General features: G+C 39.2%; 1 protein-coding gene across 3 annotated transcripts in view; it reads left to right on the top strand.

Moving 5' to 3' along the window:
- BICC1 (BicC family RNA binding protein 1) overlaps window positions 1–17,425 on the top strand; it is a 354,730-nt gene that overhangs the window by 293,647 nt on the left and 43,658 nt on the right. For 2 of the 3 annotated variants that reach the window (XM_073596317.1, XM_073596316.1), the window contains exons 8-15: window positions 3,638–3,889; window positions 6,996–7,127; window positions 8,152–8,326; window positions 11,847–12,008; window positions 14,406–14,602; window positions 15,190–15,328; window positions 15,864–16,020; window positions 16,528–16,687. In XM_073596317.1, the coding sequence (XP_073452418.1) occupies window positions 3,638–3,889; window positions 6,996–7,127; window positions 8,152–8,326; window positions 11,847–12,008; window positions 14,406–14,602; window positions 15,190–15,328; window positions 15,864–16,020; window positions 16,528–16,687 (1,374 nt within the window). The remainder of the gene's footprint in view (window positions 1–3,637; window positions 3,890–6,995; window positions 7,128–8,151; window positions 8,327–11,846; window positions 12,009–14,405; window positions 14,603–15,189; window positions 15,329–15,863; window positions 16,021–16,527; window positions 16,688–17,425) is intronic. The other variant, XM_073596315.1, reaches the window with a different exon arrangement.

Below are 17,425 nucleotides of genomic sequence, written 5' to 3'. Positions count from 1 at the left end.
AGTGCCATGATTTAGTTTTTTGTGTGAAAAAAAAAGGTTCTCAAATATTTTTCATCCCTTGTTGCATTTCCATGATGCTAAACTAATGCAAGCTCTTTGCAGCCACCCCCTGTGTACATGCACCCCTACTGCAAGACATTTCTCATGTTGGGTTTCCTGATGGTGACATGGCTGCTTGTGGTTTCACTTGGGGGAGCATGTGGGAAGGTAACAATACAGGAGAACGCATAGACACTGACTGAGTTGTCCCTGTATACAAGAACAAGAAGCCCATGAACAATTAATGGCATGATCGCCAGGAAGTATTTTAATAAAAGCTGCAGATTTAAAAAGGAAATTTTTGCATTAACATGTTAACACTTGGGATTTTAGTTATTTTATTTACATAGACTTTAAATCTTTCTGTGGTTTCCTTCAATAATGTTCTCTAAAGAAATGTTCACGAATGTATTCTTTAAAACCCTTTCTGTGAAGTGGTGTATATGTGTGTGTATATATTATATAATTTTTTTTTTTATTTTTCTTTCCACTGAAAGATCAGGTCAGCAGTCCACAAACTGGGCTAAAATGACAATTCGAAAACCAAGTTGATCGATAAAATGGCAATTTGATTAAGTGTGTCTAAAGCCAATACTTTTCTTTCCAAAAAAAAAAAGTTTATTGCTGTCTGCATTACTTTTAGGGAGACTTAACACTCTAGTTGTCCTGTTACCAGACTAGAAAGTGATAGAAAAATAAACATTTGAGGAAGAGAAGCAACATCTTTCAGTGAGGGCGGAGACTTGTTCCTGGGAGAACCATCTTGTGTCCTGATTTGTCTGCAGAACAGGAAAAAAATTTCCACAATAGGACACAGATGGCATAACAAACTGTTAAGTTTTAGCCATGCTCTACCCTTTCCAAAATGGGGGGGGGGGGAAATGTTTTGGTTTCAAAATGGTTTTTATTCTCTTGTAGAATGTAGATTTTTCCAATATGCAGAGAATCATAGAATTAATGAATAATCGTCTGTAAAGTGAAAATTATATTGCTAAATCAGTCAGATCTCCACAGAAATATTCAGGAGATCAAACGGTGATGAATTTGATATTCCCTATTCAATCAAGGTTAACCTTTGCATTTGCTGTGAGTACTGAAAATCCAGTTTGATCATAAAGACTTGCATAATTGCATAGTTGGTAAGCAGTGTTAATTTCGCAGACTAAAATATTTTTTTCGACTAAATTAATACTATTTTAGTCGTCTAAAGTACGACTAAAACAATTCAGATGACTAAAATGCGACTAAAATTACATGACATTTTAGTCAAGACTAAAATGCCACTAAAGACTATGACGAAAACTAAATTGAATTTATGTTACTAACATTTTCCATAGTGTTGTATATTGCATTCACGAAGATGCCCCTCTAAAAGTTTTTTTTTAATTTTTAAATATCGACACTCCCTGCTGACACCACCAACTGTGGAAGGGAGCAGTGGCGGCTGGTCCATAATGGGCATCGGAGGCCACCCCCTAATCTCCATGCGGGGAGCTGGACTCATTGGTTTCTATGAGTTATTTTTTTTTTTTTTTTTTAGCACTTGATTAGCGCCTGAGACTCTAATTGGCGTAAAAAAGGTTGGGCTCGGGGCGCAGTGATTCCACCTATTCTGACCGGATTAGCCGAGAGGAGAAGCCGCGACCTGGATGGGGTAAATCCGGACCTAGTGGGGGGGGGGGGGGTTTGTTGCTGCCCTCCCCCTCAAAAAATGGAGCACCAGCCGCCACTGGAAGGGAGCTCCACATCCTGTCTGCTCTGACAGTGGAGTTTAAACCGCTTCTCATTCAACTTCATTGAGTGGCCGCGTCTCTTAAGAGACCTAAGATTGAATAGTTTTCCCCCTATGATAGAATCACCATTTAGATTTTTGTATATTGCGATCATATCTCCTCCTTAAGCGTCTCTTCTCCTGGGAGAATACATTTAATGTTTGTAGTCATTCCTCATAATGGAGTTTCTCCAGTCCCCTTCTCTGAACTTTCTCCAGTTTCCAGCACATCCTTCCTGAAGACTGGTGAACAAAATTGGATGGCATACTCAAGATGGGGCTGAACCAGAGTCCTGTAAAGGGGTAGAATTAGTTTTATCTCTTGAAGATACCCTTTTAATGCATTAAATAGTCTGCTGGCCTTGCTTGCTGCAGCTTGGCATTGCATGCTATTGCTGAGTCTGTCATCTACTAGGACCCCCAGATCTTTTTCCATCCTTGATTCCCTCAGATTCTCCCCCTAGCGAGTAACTTGAAATGTTAATTTTTAGCCCCCAAGTGCTTCAATTTAAATTTTTCGATATAAACCTCATTTGCCATGAAGATGGCCACTCCTTTATAGATTTGGATCATCAGCAAACACTGAGATTGAATTATTTATACCAACCTCAATTTAATTTATGAACAAATTGCTTGTCAAAGCCTGTACGTTTCTAGAGCTTAGTGACTCTTCTAGTGTTAGAAAAATATACATGGTCAGAGTAAGTAGAGAGCTTGGTAACATCAAACAGCCAATAGGAATATAGTATATATGTAAGAGCTTAAAGAAGCAGTCCAGCCAAAGCTTGTTTGGCTGGGCCTTTCCTATGGATCACAGAAGTGCAATTCCTTTTGCACTCCTGTGACCCATTTTCAGCAGAGAGCGGGCTGAAGTCCGCTCTCTGCTGAAGTCACGGATTTCAGTCCAGGCACTGCGTCATCCTGACAATGGAAGTCTGAATCTGCCAGGTGCCTGGACGAACACCCATCTCAGCCTCTCAGTGAGCCACTGAGAGCCTGAGTGGGCCCGCTCCACCCCCTCCACAGCCCAGCACTCCAATGAGTGCGGAGGGAGAAGAGCAGAGAGCTGTGACTGACAGTCTACAGCTCTCTGCTCATGGAGCTCTGAAAACCGAGTGATCCGCGGTGTTCGCTCAGTTTTCAGTGCAGAGGTGCTGGGGGACACATGCAGCATTGGACCATACAGGGTTAGTTTTTAAAAGTAAAAAAAAGCTAATGAAAGCTAACAGGAGCCTCTATCCACACAAGTATCCACAAGGTTACTTCAGTCTGACACTGACCACTGATCCACAGAAAATTTTCCAACATATCCCTTTAGCCAAAGATGATTAATAATTGACTTCCATCAAGCAGGAGAGGCCACACACTGATCAAAATTTGTCCGCTCCCTGCTGGCCTTACTAAATTTCGATTATTGTTTTGCCAGCTTTAGAGGACAGCTAAATGGGATTGCTAGAAGGGACTACTGAGAAAACTGGGTAAAATGAACATTTCTTTTCTAATTCTCATGAGCCTTCCAGAGGCTCAAACAGCAGATAGAGGATATGAAGCAAAGAGATAAACTATTGTGTTAAGTATGGTTTGTGCTTGGATTATATGGATGGTAGGTAAGGTGCAAGAGCAGCTATACTGAGGTCTGGGAACACCAAGCATATTATTCCCTATTCCCAAGACTTGACTTGTAAAGTCCATAACATTGGCATGAAGAGAATACAAAGTAGCACTATTACAAAACAACGCTGAAGTACTTTATAATGCATAGTATTTCTGGGCTAAACTGTTTGACAGATAATGGTCTAATCATTTATTTGATGCTGTTTTTCATAGGAAGGAACAGCACTGCTGTTGGAACATCTTGCTGGTAGCCTGGCAAATGCCATTCCTGTTAGCACACAACTGGATATTGCTGCTCAGCATCACCTCTTCATGATGGGCCGCAATGGAAGCAACATCAAGCACATTATGCAAAGAACAGGTGCGCAGATCCACTTCCCAGACCCAAATAACCCTTTAAAGAAGTCCACAGTCTACCTCCAAGGCACCATCGAGTCAGTTTGTCTTGCCAGACAGTATCTCATGGTATGTATTTTCACAGGATTATGTGGTTTTCTGCAACCAATTTATGATTAAAAAAAGTGTGTATTTTAAAATCATATGCCCTTGTGCAAGACCTTAAGAAACAGATATGATATCGGCAATAAGCAACCCATTATCTATTTACTTGTTTCTAGTGTGGTATTTCTGCTCAGTTAGCTCAATGGACTTGAAATGTTATTGTGTTGTATAATACTGTTCCACTAGATGGCACTTGTAACCTATTTTTCCACACACGTGTGTGTGTGTGTGTGTGTGTGTGTATATGTACTACTGTACAAATGTTTTAGGCAGGGGTGAACAAAAAGCTGTATATTAAGAAATTCAGAAATAGAACTGTTAATTCTTTTTATCAATTAAAATGCAAAGTAAATGAACAGAAAGCTCCAAATCATATAAATATATTGTGTGAAGGCTCTTTGCCTTCAACACAGCATAAATTCTTTTAGGTACAGTTGCATACAGTTTTTTGAAGCAACTCGGCAGGTAGGTTGTTCCAAACATCTTGGAGAACTAACCACAGATCTGTAAGCATCACTTCCAGGACTCCTTGTTTTTTACCCTGAAGATAGTTCTTAATGATGTTGGCTCTATATTTTTTGGGTCTTTGTCCTGCCTTCCTGATGGTATGGTATAATGGATAAGTATCTGCCTGTATTGGCATGGAGGACACCATTGATCCTGACCAAATATCCAACTCCATTTTCAGAAATACAGCCCCAATCTTGCAAGGGATCTCCACCATGCTTCACTGTTGCCTGCACACACTCATTATGGTACTGTTCTCTGGCAAACAAATCACCTCCTGCTAATATTTCAGATTTTGAGCCATCAGTTCAGAGCACCTGCTGACATTTTTCTGCAATCCAGTTCCTATGTTTTTGTGCATAATTGAGTTGCTTATCCTTGTTTCTGTGTCGAAGGTGGGGCTTTTTGCCCGCAGTTCTTCCATGAAGACTACTCCAGGCCAGACTTCTCTGGACAGATGGCTGTACCTGTACCCCACTTGTTTTCACCAGTTCTGTGCTGATGGCACTGCTGGACATTTTCTGATGTCAAAGGGAAGTAAGCATGATGTGTGTTTCATCTGCTGCATTATGTTTCCTTGGCCGACCACTGCGTCTACAGTCCTCAGTGTTGCCCGTGTCTTTGTGCTGCTTCAAAAGAGCTTGAAAAGCACATCTTGAAACTCCAGTCTGCTTTGAAATACTTGACCTGGAGAGAACTTGCTGATGCAGTACAACTGCCATGTGTCTTGTTGCTGTTCTCATCCTTGCCATAGTGTATGACCTGTGACCTGAAACTGTCCTCCAACCTCACCTTAGTAGCAGAGTTTGGCTGTTTCTCTCCCAGTTTTAAGCCTCCTACAGTATTAAGTAGGGCTGCAACTAACGATTATTTTTATAATCGATTAGTTGGTCAAATATTGTTTCGATTAATCGGTTAATAACCTTAAAAAAAAAAAAAAGTGTGGTGTATAATTTAGTTAATATGTAAAGTTTTTAAAAAAAAAAGCAATTTATTCTTAAATATCTCTATGCAGTGGTAAATATAAACAACCAACTATATGGTTAGGGAGCAAAATATTGAATCCACTCTGAGAATAACAGGCAGAAGAGATATACTGTATACACTATTAGAAGCGAAATACAGTTTTTTGTCCAATTTGTTGTTGGGCAGATTAAAAAATACAAATTGCTGCAAAAACACATTACATGCTTTTCTGCAGCTTCTCCATTGAAGTATATTGAACCAAAAAAGCACCGTTTTGCGTTAAAAAAAAAAAAAAAGTCCTTGACCCTTTCCAAATACGCAGCGGCTGAAAAAAAGCATAGATGTAAACGTGTCCCATAGAAAACCATGTTAAATGAACTGTAGTGCATTTCTGCAAAAAGCACCAAAAAACACAAAGATGTGAACCAGGTCTAAGACGTTTAGTAACATAATGGGGTTAAAAAAAAACAAAAACTAAAATGAGCCCTTTATAGTACAAAAAGGAAATAATCGCTACTGTAAGGGTTTCATTTTTTTATTGTAGAACTGTGAAAGTATTATTTACAGTAGCAATTATTTGCTCTTTTGTACTATAAAAGGCTAATTTTATTATTTTTAACCCCATTATGTTACTGGCCGATTAATCGATTATGCAATTAGTAATCAATTAATTTCATAATCAATTAGTTGTCGATTAATCGATTAGTTGTTTCAGCCCTAGTATTAAGCCTCTTTTTCAGTTAATGAGTGTGTTTCAACCTATATTGAAATGGTGAAATTGATGATCATTAACACCTGCTTAGTATAATTGGTGATTCAAAACACCTGACTCTAATCCTAAAATCCCTGACTTTGTGCAAGTGTAAGGATTGATGCTGGTTTAAAGCCAAAAATAAACAATTAAAATATATCATTTTGAAAGCATTCTTACTTTACAACATTTTTTCACACCTGCCTAAAACTTTTGCACAAATGTGTGTGTATGTATATGTGTGTTGTTTTTTTTTTTAGATTGAACCAGGGTCTAGAAATCTCCTTCTACCCATTTCAAAGATTAGTACACAAAGCACATTAACCTTTAGTGATTTCAACCTCTTGTCTTTTTCACATAATATTTATGTTATTTAAGGTAAACTCATATAGAGGTTCAGTATGGATGCTGCCATTGCTAACTCTTTTCTAAAACCACTGGCTAATTATTGACCTGGAACAAACATGCAGCTGGAAAAGTCAGCAAAAACGTCAAAACTCCTGATCTGCAGCCTTGCCATGAATTTGTGTCATTAGACCAACATGGCAGCCAAGCAACTAGCATTATCACAATGAGCTCAGCAATGTCTGCCTGCAAATACAGGGTCTAGTCAACTTTATGCTTTGTTCAACCCCATCCAAAGACTGCTTTACCAGTGATGTAAGCATTGATTAAAATGTGTTAGAAGGATCAACTGTGGTATGTGTTAATGTGTAACACTAGCAAAACACATTCTGTATTTACTATCTTTTAAAATTTTATTTAACGCTTTCAAGTAGTTTAATAACTATTTCCATCACCTTGAGAGTAAAGGCATATTGTGTCATCTTTGGACATTTCTCACAGGGTTGTCTCCCACTTGTCCTGATGTTTGACATGAAGGAAGAAATTGAAGTAGAACCACAATACATTACTCAACTCATGGAACAACTAGATGTCTTTATCAGCATTAAACCAAAGCCAAAACAGCCAAGTAAAGTACGTTTCCAAACAAATTCTGTCTGAAAGTCTATTTCACTTTGCATGTTAAATAAAGATATCCAGTTAGCAGATCCTAGAAAGGGGAATGAGTCTAGGGGAACTGCACAAGGAGGCTTACCATGTTGGGGTTCCCAATGCAGTTATGGCTTTCTTTTACAAATGACCCAAAAAGATTATAAAGATCTTAATGTGTTTTCAGATACTCCAGCTTAACACTGAACCAGCCATAGTGACTGACATATTTTTGGCTAGCGATGCTTTATTACATTTTATTATATATGAACGTTTAACTCTTGTTTGCACCTAACAGGATAGCATCACATTGCAAAAATCTAGGTAATACTTTGAGAACTCTTGATTGTGCAAGAGGTTTTCATTACAAAAGACAAAAATTATTAATCTAATCCTGTTGGTACAGTACATACAGTTAAAGTGTACCTGTCTTGACAGAAATGTTGGCCTCAATTTCTGTATTTTTGAAAATGTATGTTGACTAGCTGTGTTTGGCGCTAACAATTCTGGGTCATTGACCTAGAACAACCATGCACCAAGACAGACAACACGCTTTTTGAGAAGCAGAGCTCCACCTTGGTTTCTGCCAAATTTCTCATGACAGGTGTCCTTTATAGGCCTGCGGATAGTTGAAGCACATTATGGTAACTTTATCTCAGGCATGGGGATGACAGTGAAGACCACAGACAGTTCCATTGTAGGAAATTGAGTATTGGTATGGAAAAGTGTTGTTGGCATGCTTTTTAGGGGTTGTAGTTTTAAGGTAGATTAAGGAAGTTGTTCACGTTGTCAGTCTGACAGCTGTAGTGTGTTACCATTTTAAGCAATTATAATTAACTAAGCTCTCAATCATGTATGTGGTGGTGTTTACGTTTTTGTTTTTTTATATATATTTGAGTATCATCATAATTGGTTCTACGTTATCAAGATTCTTTTTAACCACACATTTATTATATGTACTTATAGCACCTTCAATCTGGACTTTTTTTCTTCCATTTATGTTTTGCAGTCTGTGATCGTAAAAAGTGTGGAACGAAATGCCTTAAATATGTATGAAGCCAGAAAATGTCTTCTTGGGCTTGACAGCAGTGGTGTGGCCATTACAAGCCAGTCTACCTTATCTTGCCCGATGCCTTACCATGGACTGGATATCTTGACAGCGGGTTTGGGACTTACTGGACTAGGCAAGTTATCCCAGAGCACATAGTGTTCCCAATTAGGCCATTAGGCCATTAAACCACTGTGAGTTGTGCACTTCCGGATTTCAAAGGGGTACACAAAGTTATGTGATTTTAAAATGAATGTATGGTCTTTTGTTTTCTTTAAAGATATGTTCAGGGCTACATTTCTTTTTTCGGGTAGGTAAATATGAAATATTGCTTGGAAGATATTGCATATGCATATTTATTATTTACCATTTGGAGCCAGTAGGTGGCGCACTTAAAGGGTAAATCCACTTTAATGGGAAAAACATCAAAAAAAGTAATATAGCATTTATAATTGCTAAGCAAGCCATCTTGTAAATTGTATTATGAAAATGTGCTTTCCTTTTCAGTCTGCATTGCTGTAATTATCAGTAATATTCAATGCAATATGGGTATTTGGAGGCAGTCTGTATACAGTTGATGTAGAGAACACCTCCAAAAATGTAATTTCCTGCTTGTTTGTTTGGCACAGATTTTCCAGAAGTCTGCATTAAGATAAGTCAGTTTTTAGGCACCCCCTGCAATAGAAATGTACATTTTTGTGTAATATTCCTCAAGGGTTAATCCTTTCCAAAGGGGTGCAAATGCTACAGCTTTCCCATTAATACCCAAAACATGCATCAGCTGATTAATAATAAACCAGACCCTCCCATTAAGAATGAGTATGCAACCAATTTACAGCAACAAAATGTAGTAATTTGCTACAAAGTTTGTTAAAATCCCTGCAATGTACTCTTTAAGACCTCTTTCACACTGGGGCGCTTTTCAGGTGTTTTAGCTTTAAAAATATTGCCTGTAAAGCGCCTGAAAAGTGCCTCTCATGCCTCCCCACTGGGGCGGTGCGCTTGCAGGATGGGAAAAAAAAGTCCTGCAAACAGCATCTTTGGGGTGGTGTGGGAGCGGCGTATACACCGCTCCCAAAAACGACCTACACATTCAAATAAATGGGCAGCGCCGCAAGAATCGCTTGCAAAGCGGTTCGGCATCGCCAGACAGTGGGTGCTTTTAACCCTTTCCTCGGCCACTAGCGGAGGTTAAAAGCACTGCTATAACAGTGGTAAAGTTCCGCTAAAACTAGAGGCACTTTACCGCTAACGCCGGCACTCCTTAGTGTGAAAGGGGTCTATGGCTAATCTGCATATCTTTACAAAAAATGTAAATGACTGTTAGTTTTTTTTTTTTTGCAACCATTTCACGATCAGAAGTCATTGATGTCTAGATGCTCAGGCTAAATGTAACAGTGGCAGCATGGGGTTGATTTACAGAAACTCTGCACAGAAACCATTTTTTTTTTGTGTCAAAGCTTAATTTAATAAGCTGAGTTAGAATCATTTTATATGTCCATTAAAACAGACCTTCACCCTAAGGCCCCTTTCACATGGCATGCTGTCAGTTTTCGTCTCTCCATAGGAATTGGCGGTGCTCTGGCAGGCCCCTTCCCACTCAATGAGCAGAGACGGACCTGTCATCCGCCGGCTCTGCTGATATCAACGGAGAGATCTCCTGCTGAGCTGGCGGACTTCGCTGAGTGGATCCGCCTCATGTGAAAGGGGCCTAACTGTGAAATGGTCCTCCCTTGCCTCTCTCCTCTCCCTCTCTTAGCAATGGATGTTTTTTTTAAGGACTTAAGCACTTCCATTATCATTTAGCTGAGAGAGCCCTGCGGCACATCTGCGCATGCACTTGAGCTCCCAGTATCTGTGCACACGTGGGTTTTGCCGCGCATGTACGAAGATCGCTAATATGGAAGTTGGAAACCTTCCCTATAGCATACACGTATGCTGTATTTCAATGGCATATGTGCATGTGGGCTTTTCCAGGACCCATAGGCATAGCCCATGGGGGCATCTGAGCGCACACCATATTGGCAGTACGCGTGGGGGGTAAGGGCTACTTAACGAGGCAAACTACAGTTCTGCTTTAAAGCAGAGCTTCAGTCATTTTTTGCTTATTAAAGTCAGCAGCTACAAAAAGTGTAGCTGCTGACTTTTAATAAACACACATTCACCTGTCCCAGGATCCAGCGCACTGGCTGGGTGAACTCTTGATTCTCTTACAACTGTGGGCACCCGGCTGTGACAGCTTGCTGCTTCACAGCCGGGTGCGCACATTGCGCTGTGCCTCCTGAATGGCCGGGCAATTTTCTGTGAGGTGTCCCAGAAAATTGCAAGGAGGGAGAGGAGAACTTCCACTCGGATCACCTAGGTGGTCCGAGTGTAAGCGGAAGCAGGTATTTGTCAAAACTAGGTACCCCCCCCCCCCAAAAAAAAAGACACGCCAAATGTGTGGCATAGGAGGGGGGAGGAGTGCTTAAAGCAGAATTTCCCCTTTTGGGTGGAGCTCCGCTTTAACAAAAAAGCACATATGAACCACTTTGCATACCTAAATTATAGCACATATAGGGCTTTTACTTGGTACACTGTCCTAATAATTAAAAAAATAACTTGTTTACTTTGGTATAGGCTGGCAAATGCACAACATGTTTAAAAAATAATTTTTTAAAAATGGGTTTATTAATTTGATTATTTTAGTGGTGCAACTGATAATAAGTTATATTATTAAAAGTTGGCAACACAGATGAACACTGCAGGGTGGAGGGGGCAGTGTTTATTTGCAGGCTGAAGGTTTATATGACATCTTCAGTCTGCATGTGATAACTATATCAGAGCTGACATAGTAGCCACAAGATTGGGAATCCGCCGATTCGTCAGAGGGGACCCGGTTGTCTGATAACCAGGATTGAGTAAATGTTGGATGCTTGCTCTCAAAGAGATGAGCCTTTATTAATTCAGCTGTGAAAGATTTAAAGTGGTCCTAAAGCCTAACGGTTTTTTGTTTTTTTAACCCTACTTCCGCTAATTGCATTTCCCTGCACCTGATGCATTCTATACATTGAGGTAAAAAACCTGTGCCATAGAATCCCCCCCCCCCCCCCCCCCCAGCACCCCTTATTCTTTCCTGAGCTCATTCCTGATCCAGCGCTGTGCATGAGAGCAGTGGCTCTTGCTGCTGTCAGTCAAATTCTGTGATGAGGGAGTAGAGCCAAGCCTCCCTGTTTATGTAGATCGATATATTATGTAAATTGATGCAGACAGGGCAGCTTGCAAGAGAACTCACACGAGTTCCTCCATAGAAAGCGGCTTGCTGTGGCGGCACTCACCTAAGAGTAGCCGCTAGGGTTTTTCGGCAGGGGATCCGTGAAGTGGAGGATCAAGGCTGGTCTGTGCAAAGCCATTGCACAGAGCAGGCGAGTATAACATGTTTCCTATTTTGTTTAAAACAAACCAACCTTTAATATCACTTTAATGTTCCGCAGTGTCCTATAGAATGGCGTGTGACCCCTTACAAGGTTTATTAGAAGTATTGCTTCAAACTGAATACAGTATGGCATTAATTGTTTTATCCTTGGTGTCCTCCTTCATTGCATTTAGTAAGAAGTGTTTTTATACAATTAAAAGGCTGTGTCCTTACATTAAATTTATGTACTTCCCCCTCCTAGGTCTTTTGGGCCCAAATGCTCTGTCAATGAATTCCACAACAGCACAGAATACTCTGCTGAATGCCCTCAATAGTACTGTCAGCCCACTGCACAGCCCCAGTTCTGCGGCAACTAGCCCAACACTTTGGGCAGCTTCACTAGCCAACGCCTCCAGTGCTCCAGGTAATATGAATCTTATATTGGCTTCATAATGACAATATGCTTTCATCTCAAAATGCATTCTGGTGCAGCAAGTTACTTAAAATCAATCAAACCATCTTAATGCCAGCTCTCATTTTGTTGATACAGGGGAAAAAAAAAATCAAAGGAACCTTCTGGTTATTTACACTAGGTAGCATATCTCATTTTTCTTAAATACTGATGTCTAGGTATATACAGTATATCACCCAGCATATCAACTGTGGCCAGTGACAGTACAACCAAAGAAAAACAAGTAGTCCAAATCAAAAATTCTGGCAAAGTAGTTTTTCAAGTTTTCTCACAAGATAGATTTGGGACTTCTAAAAAAAAAAAAAAAAAAAAAAAATGCACACACCAGGCCTTTTATCTGGCCTCCCTTGCAGTCAAAGGAGCAAATGTTGGGCACTGCTGATAGGCCTGATAAGAAAATCCTGCAATGTTATAAAAATGTTTTTCCTAAATCATTTGATCATTGGTCTGTCATAAATCAATAGCCAATGGTTTTCTAATCCATGAAATCCAACACCACTAAACAAATGGCATAATTGCCAACACAATTGTTAAATTATATCATGGCAAAGTGAAACTTTTTATTTTTAAGTCTTCTTTTCCATAGACGACATAGTCTGCTGCAAAATAAACTGAACAATGTGTTTTTTCTCTTTCACACAAATTCCTCCACTACACTTTCCATTTAGATATGCCTGTACAGCGTTGGACATAATTGATTGCAGTTCTAATCTATCCAGGGAACATCTTTTGGCCATTATAGTCTTTAGGAAGAAATTTGGTCCTGTGTTGCCAAGAAGACTGGAATCCAGGTTTCCCAAAATCAGGATATAAGGGCACTTTTTATGTAATTTAGAAGTGCCCATCCTTACAAAGATAAGGCTTTAAGCCATGAAATCAATTCCTGATTTCTTTGTGGATCAAAAACATAGGGGTTAATAATATAATGCACTGTAAGATGAGACACAGAGTTGGTCATGCTAATCAAAGTGTATTACATTTTCTAGACCAAAATACTTGTTATCCAGTTGATACTTTCTGCCTTTTATCATCCTGTATTTTTGATCCATGGCGATCATCTGAAGTGGCTTTTATGTTTTATTTCTTTTCAGAATGGAAAAACTTCCTGACTCCAAAACCAGAAAGTTATTTTCTCATAGGAGAAATAATCATGCTTAGATCAACTAAACTGCTTTTTTTTTCTTTTTCATTATTCATTAATTAGGGAATTTTCAAATAGGAGACCATACAAAGGTTGCATAGTCCAATACTGCAAAATGACAATTGGACAATACAATCACATGATTGTCTAATGACACACTGATGTACAAACAATAACATTAGTGAGGTGCAATTGTAGTTAAATAAAAACAAAAGATATTAGAGAAGAGAGACTTGGAGGGAGAGGTTATGGAGAGAGAAGAGGGAAGAATGTAGAGCAGATAGGGAAGGGATTTTGTATAGTAGGTAGAAAAAGAAATGGGGGGAGAGGGTTTGGTCAAGGAGTATTTCCGCTATTATGGGATAGCCATGAATAGCGCATAGCATATTTCAGGACGACTGCGATCAGACTGTCAGATAAGTGATTAACCCACGAATCTCGGACCCTGTGGAACTTGGGCATAGAGCCTTTGAGGTCAGCTGTTTTAGTTTCTCATTAGGTACTAAACATTGCACTCTGAATTTAATCTATGACACATATAGGGTCTTTGAGAGCCATGCATTTGTTTTGCAAGTGTTAAAACTTAAGTCATAAGTGCAAATTGGTACTTTTGAAATACCAAAGGGTTTCTGATTCAGGAGTGGTTCAGGTGGGTTCATAATTGATTGCTGAAAAATAGTACGCAGGATTCTGAGTACTTGCGACCACAGCCTTTGAACATGTAGGGTATGTCCACCAGGCATGTAAAAATGTGCCTATGTCCAAACAGCCGCAAAAGCAGGTAGAAGACTTGCTGGGTCTACCCACAACTTTTTTTAAATGTATTTATGAATTTATAGTTAAATTATGTTCATGGCCTCTGTGTAAACACTTGTGTGTGTCTTATAAGTGTCTAAATAAGGACGGTCTATGCAGCTCAACAAGGACCTGTTAGATTACCTGTATTAGGAAATAACATGTGAAATCTGGCTGGTATAAAGGAATATTAACATGTACTTTCAGTCTGGTAAGCGTGGTCTTTGTTACGCTGCTGCTTGTTCAGTAGCTACATAACTGCAGCCAATTGAGTTCATTAAAACAGATGCTGAAATTTCTACATGGAGATTACTAGCATTACAGATTGACACTGATTTCTGTTAATTAAATTGACGGTATTACTAACTAATATATGAAATTTTTGCTTTTTTTTTTTTTTTTTTTTTTTTAAGGGTTTTCCGCAATACCACATATGATGATGCCATCTGCTGCACAAGCTACGTTGACTAGCTTTCTGCTGTCTGGAGTGCCAAACTATGGCCAAAATACACCATCTCCTCCTCCAGGACTAACACCAGTTGATGTACATATGAATGGCATGCACTCCGAATGCAAGAAAGTCACATCCGCATTGAATGGTCATGTGAAAGTAGGTCTTTGTTATTGTACTTATATTTACTGACTTTTTGTAACTTTGCGAACAAGCTGAAGTTGCATATGTAGTTAACATGTAAAACTTGTAGAAAAATGCTGTGTGCGATAATGAGCATTTATGATGGTCAGAAGTTTTTGTTGCTCTTGAACTCTCCAAGCGATGCTCTATACATGAACAACATTGAACATTGTTCATATTTTGCATGTGTTTAAGGGATTTAAAATGGGTTGTTCTTGCACAGATCATTTTGATCCCATCTTGGTGGAATTCCCAGTACCTACCCTGCCTTTATTCAGCAAAAAGCTTCATGGGAGAAAAAATGGTGGTCTTTCTTGTTGGCTGCAAAGGGCATCACCTGTACTCTCTATTGCTTGAAAATCATTTAACCCTTCTTGATTAATGTATATATTGTTGTGACATTCTAATGTTCTATGCATGTCTCCTTGTTCAAAATTCATCTACACTGTGAGCCAGTGCAGTAATGGTGCATTCCCCTCTTCTTTTTTTTTTTTTTTTTTTTTTTTTTGTACGTGTGGCTTTCACATTAAAATGATTCTGACCTTTTTTTTTTACTGTTGCAGCCTTCAAACATGAAATATGGCTCAATAGCTACATCATCTCTGGGAGACAAAGTAATAAACGCACACCTACCTGAGGCGGCTAGGTCATCGAACAACCGCAGCTCGCCCGTTCAAACAAACACGAAGACCGACCCGGAAGGTGCGTTTATCGAAGTTCTTCGTTTTTCGTGGTGTTTCCAAGTCTCCATGTACTCATCTTTTCTGATAATGGGCCTCATTTATCAAAGTATCTGTGGTTGTCTATTGCCTACTGCCGACTATGAGAACAGATAAATATACAGAGTATCAGACTGTGTGCTAGGAGGATCACAGACCAATTAAATTGCTTCCTCAAAACATTTTAACCAAGTCCAAGTTTTTTCAATTATAGTCTAGAGCAGCATAAGAAAATAGCAATATTGGCCTATCCTTTCTGTGTCTATGAATATCACAGTGTAACAAGCATTAAGATTGGTTACAATATTTTTTGGATGATTAAAATCTACTAAATCCTTTTGGAAAAAAAAAGTACATATGCTGTAAAAAATATTGAACCATATGAGACAAGTGAAAAGTGCAGGTAATCCTATCGACTGCATACATTGCCTGATCCTCCTCTACCATCCTATTTTTGTGTTTGCTGTATACCCTTTTTTTTATATCCTTTCAGCTTTTTTTTTTTTTTTTTTTGATAGGTGGCAATGATGCCTTTGTGGAAGTAGGGATGCCAAGAAGTCCATCTCACTCTGCTAATACCAATGATCTCAAGCAGATGCTGAGTTCAGCCAAAGCACCCTGTGCTAAGAGGCAGACAGTGGAATTGCTACATGGCACTAAGAACTCTCATCTACAGTAAGTTCTGGCTGGAGAAAGCATTTTCTAGTTCTTTCTTTATACAGTGAGGTTATGATTATACAGGTAGGTTATTATTTGCAAAGCGACCAGCCAGATTCCACTTTACTGCTGCAAGATCAAAAGGTGATTGCTGATTTGATGCTTTGGGTTATTTTATAGACATTTGCCAATTTGGCTGCTTTTGTATACTTTATTTTGCCCATTATGATTCTTCTCTGGAAACAACCTGTTTGATATATTTCGAATGGGTCTAAATAGATCCTAAAATGGCACACTAGGAAGTGCCAACTATTACCAGAAGCAGTCCTGATGCATTATTTTTTCCTATTTCTTTTAATAGGCTTTTGAGAAAAAAGACTGAGTAAAAGGTTTTTTTTTTTTTATTTTTATGATGTATAGAATAACCGTGGTCATAGATAGTGGCTCAGTAAAAGTAGCCTGATGGTGCATAAACAAAATTCAACTCTGATTTGAATTTCCTTTTTATTCATTTGTTTTTTACAGTAGTAGTGAAAGGTTGCTTTCGGATTCAGAGATGAGTTCCGCAGATGGCCCGATGACAGACAAGAAGGCTCCTGGAAGTGAGCGAGCAGCCGAACGAGCTGCCCAGCAGAACTCAGAGAGGGTACGATTTAATTCACAGTCTTCCTTTACAAATGTGCAGGTAATTATCATTGTCATCATTTATCGCCTCCGCCTTCCTTACCATATCTCATAACCAGTAGGAGTCTGACACAATAGCGACAAAAAAATAAATTACCAAACTATTGCAGTTCTGAAAAGGAATCACTATAAATAAGTACAATAACTGAAAAGATACTCTCCCGGGACCTTTTTTTCTTTTTTTTTTTTTTTTTTTTTTTTTAACATTTCCAGCATTTAATGTAATTAGTCCTAGGTTTTCCATAAAATGTTTTCAGATAGTAGTTCACCCTTTCTTGATAATGCAGCTGCCTTGGGTTTAAATGCGTGGATAAATTGCTGCACCTCTGGATCAGCAGTTGACTGGCAGTGAGGAGTTGATATAATGCCTTCTCACTGCCTGTTTTAACCCTTTAAATGCTGCACCAATGCACTGCAACTGCATGCATTGAATGCTTTTGATGTGTGTGTCCCAATTTTCTTGAATGGGTCGTGTTTGGCAGTTTTACTGGCTGCAGAATGACCAGAGCAATAATTTTTGCTGCAGAAATGAAGCACAGAATAGTGGACAACCTAGTCTGCTGCCTTTACAGTTAAAGGGGGGGGGGGGGGGGGGGGCGCATTTGGGGCAAAACGCAGCTCAGCTGCCTCTTTTTAACATCCCCGAATGCAAGTCTAAATTAAGTCAGTAATCAGAAAGTTGTAAGATAGCGGACATGTCATAAAATCCAATCTCCATAAATATGGTATTTTTGAAAAC

Source organism: Aquarana catesbeiana, linkage group LG08 (genome assembly GCF_042186555.1).
Source record: "Aquarana catesbeiana isolate 2022-GZ linkage group LG08, ASM4218655v1, whole genome shotgun sequence".
In the NCBI taxonomy this organism is placed as follows: Eukaryota; Metazoa; Chordata; class Amphibia; order Anura; family Ranidae; genus Aquarana; species Aquarana catesbeiana.
The sequence above is the reverse complement of the archived record's forward strand: the minus strand, read 5'-3'. Positions and strand labels throughout refer to the sequence as shown.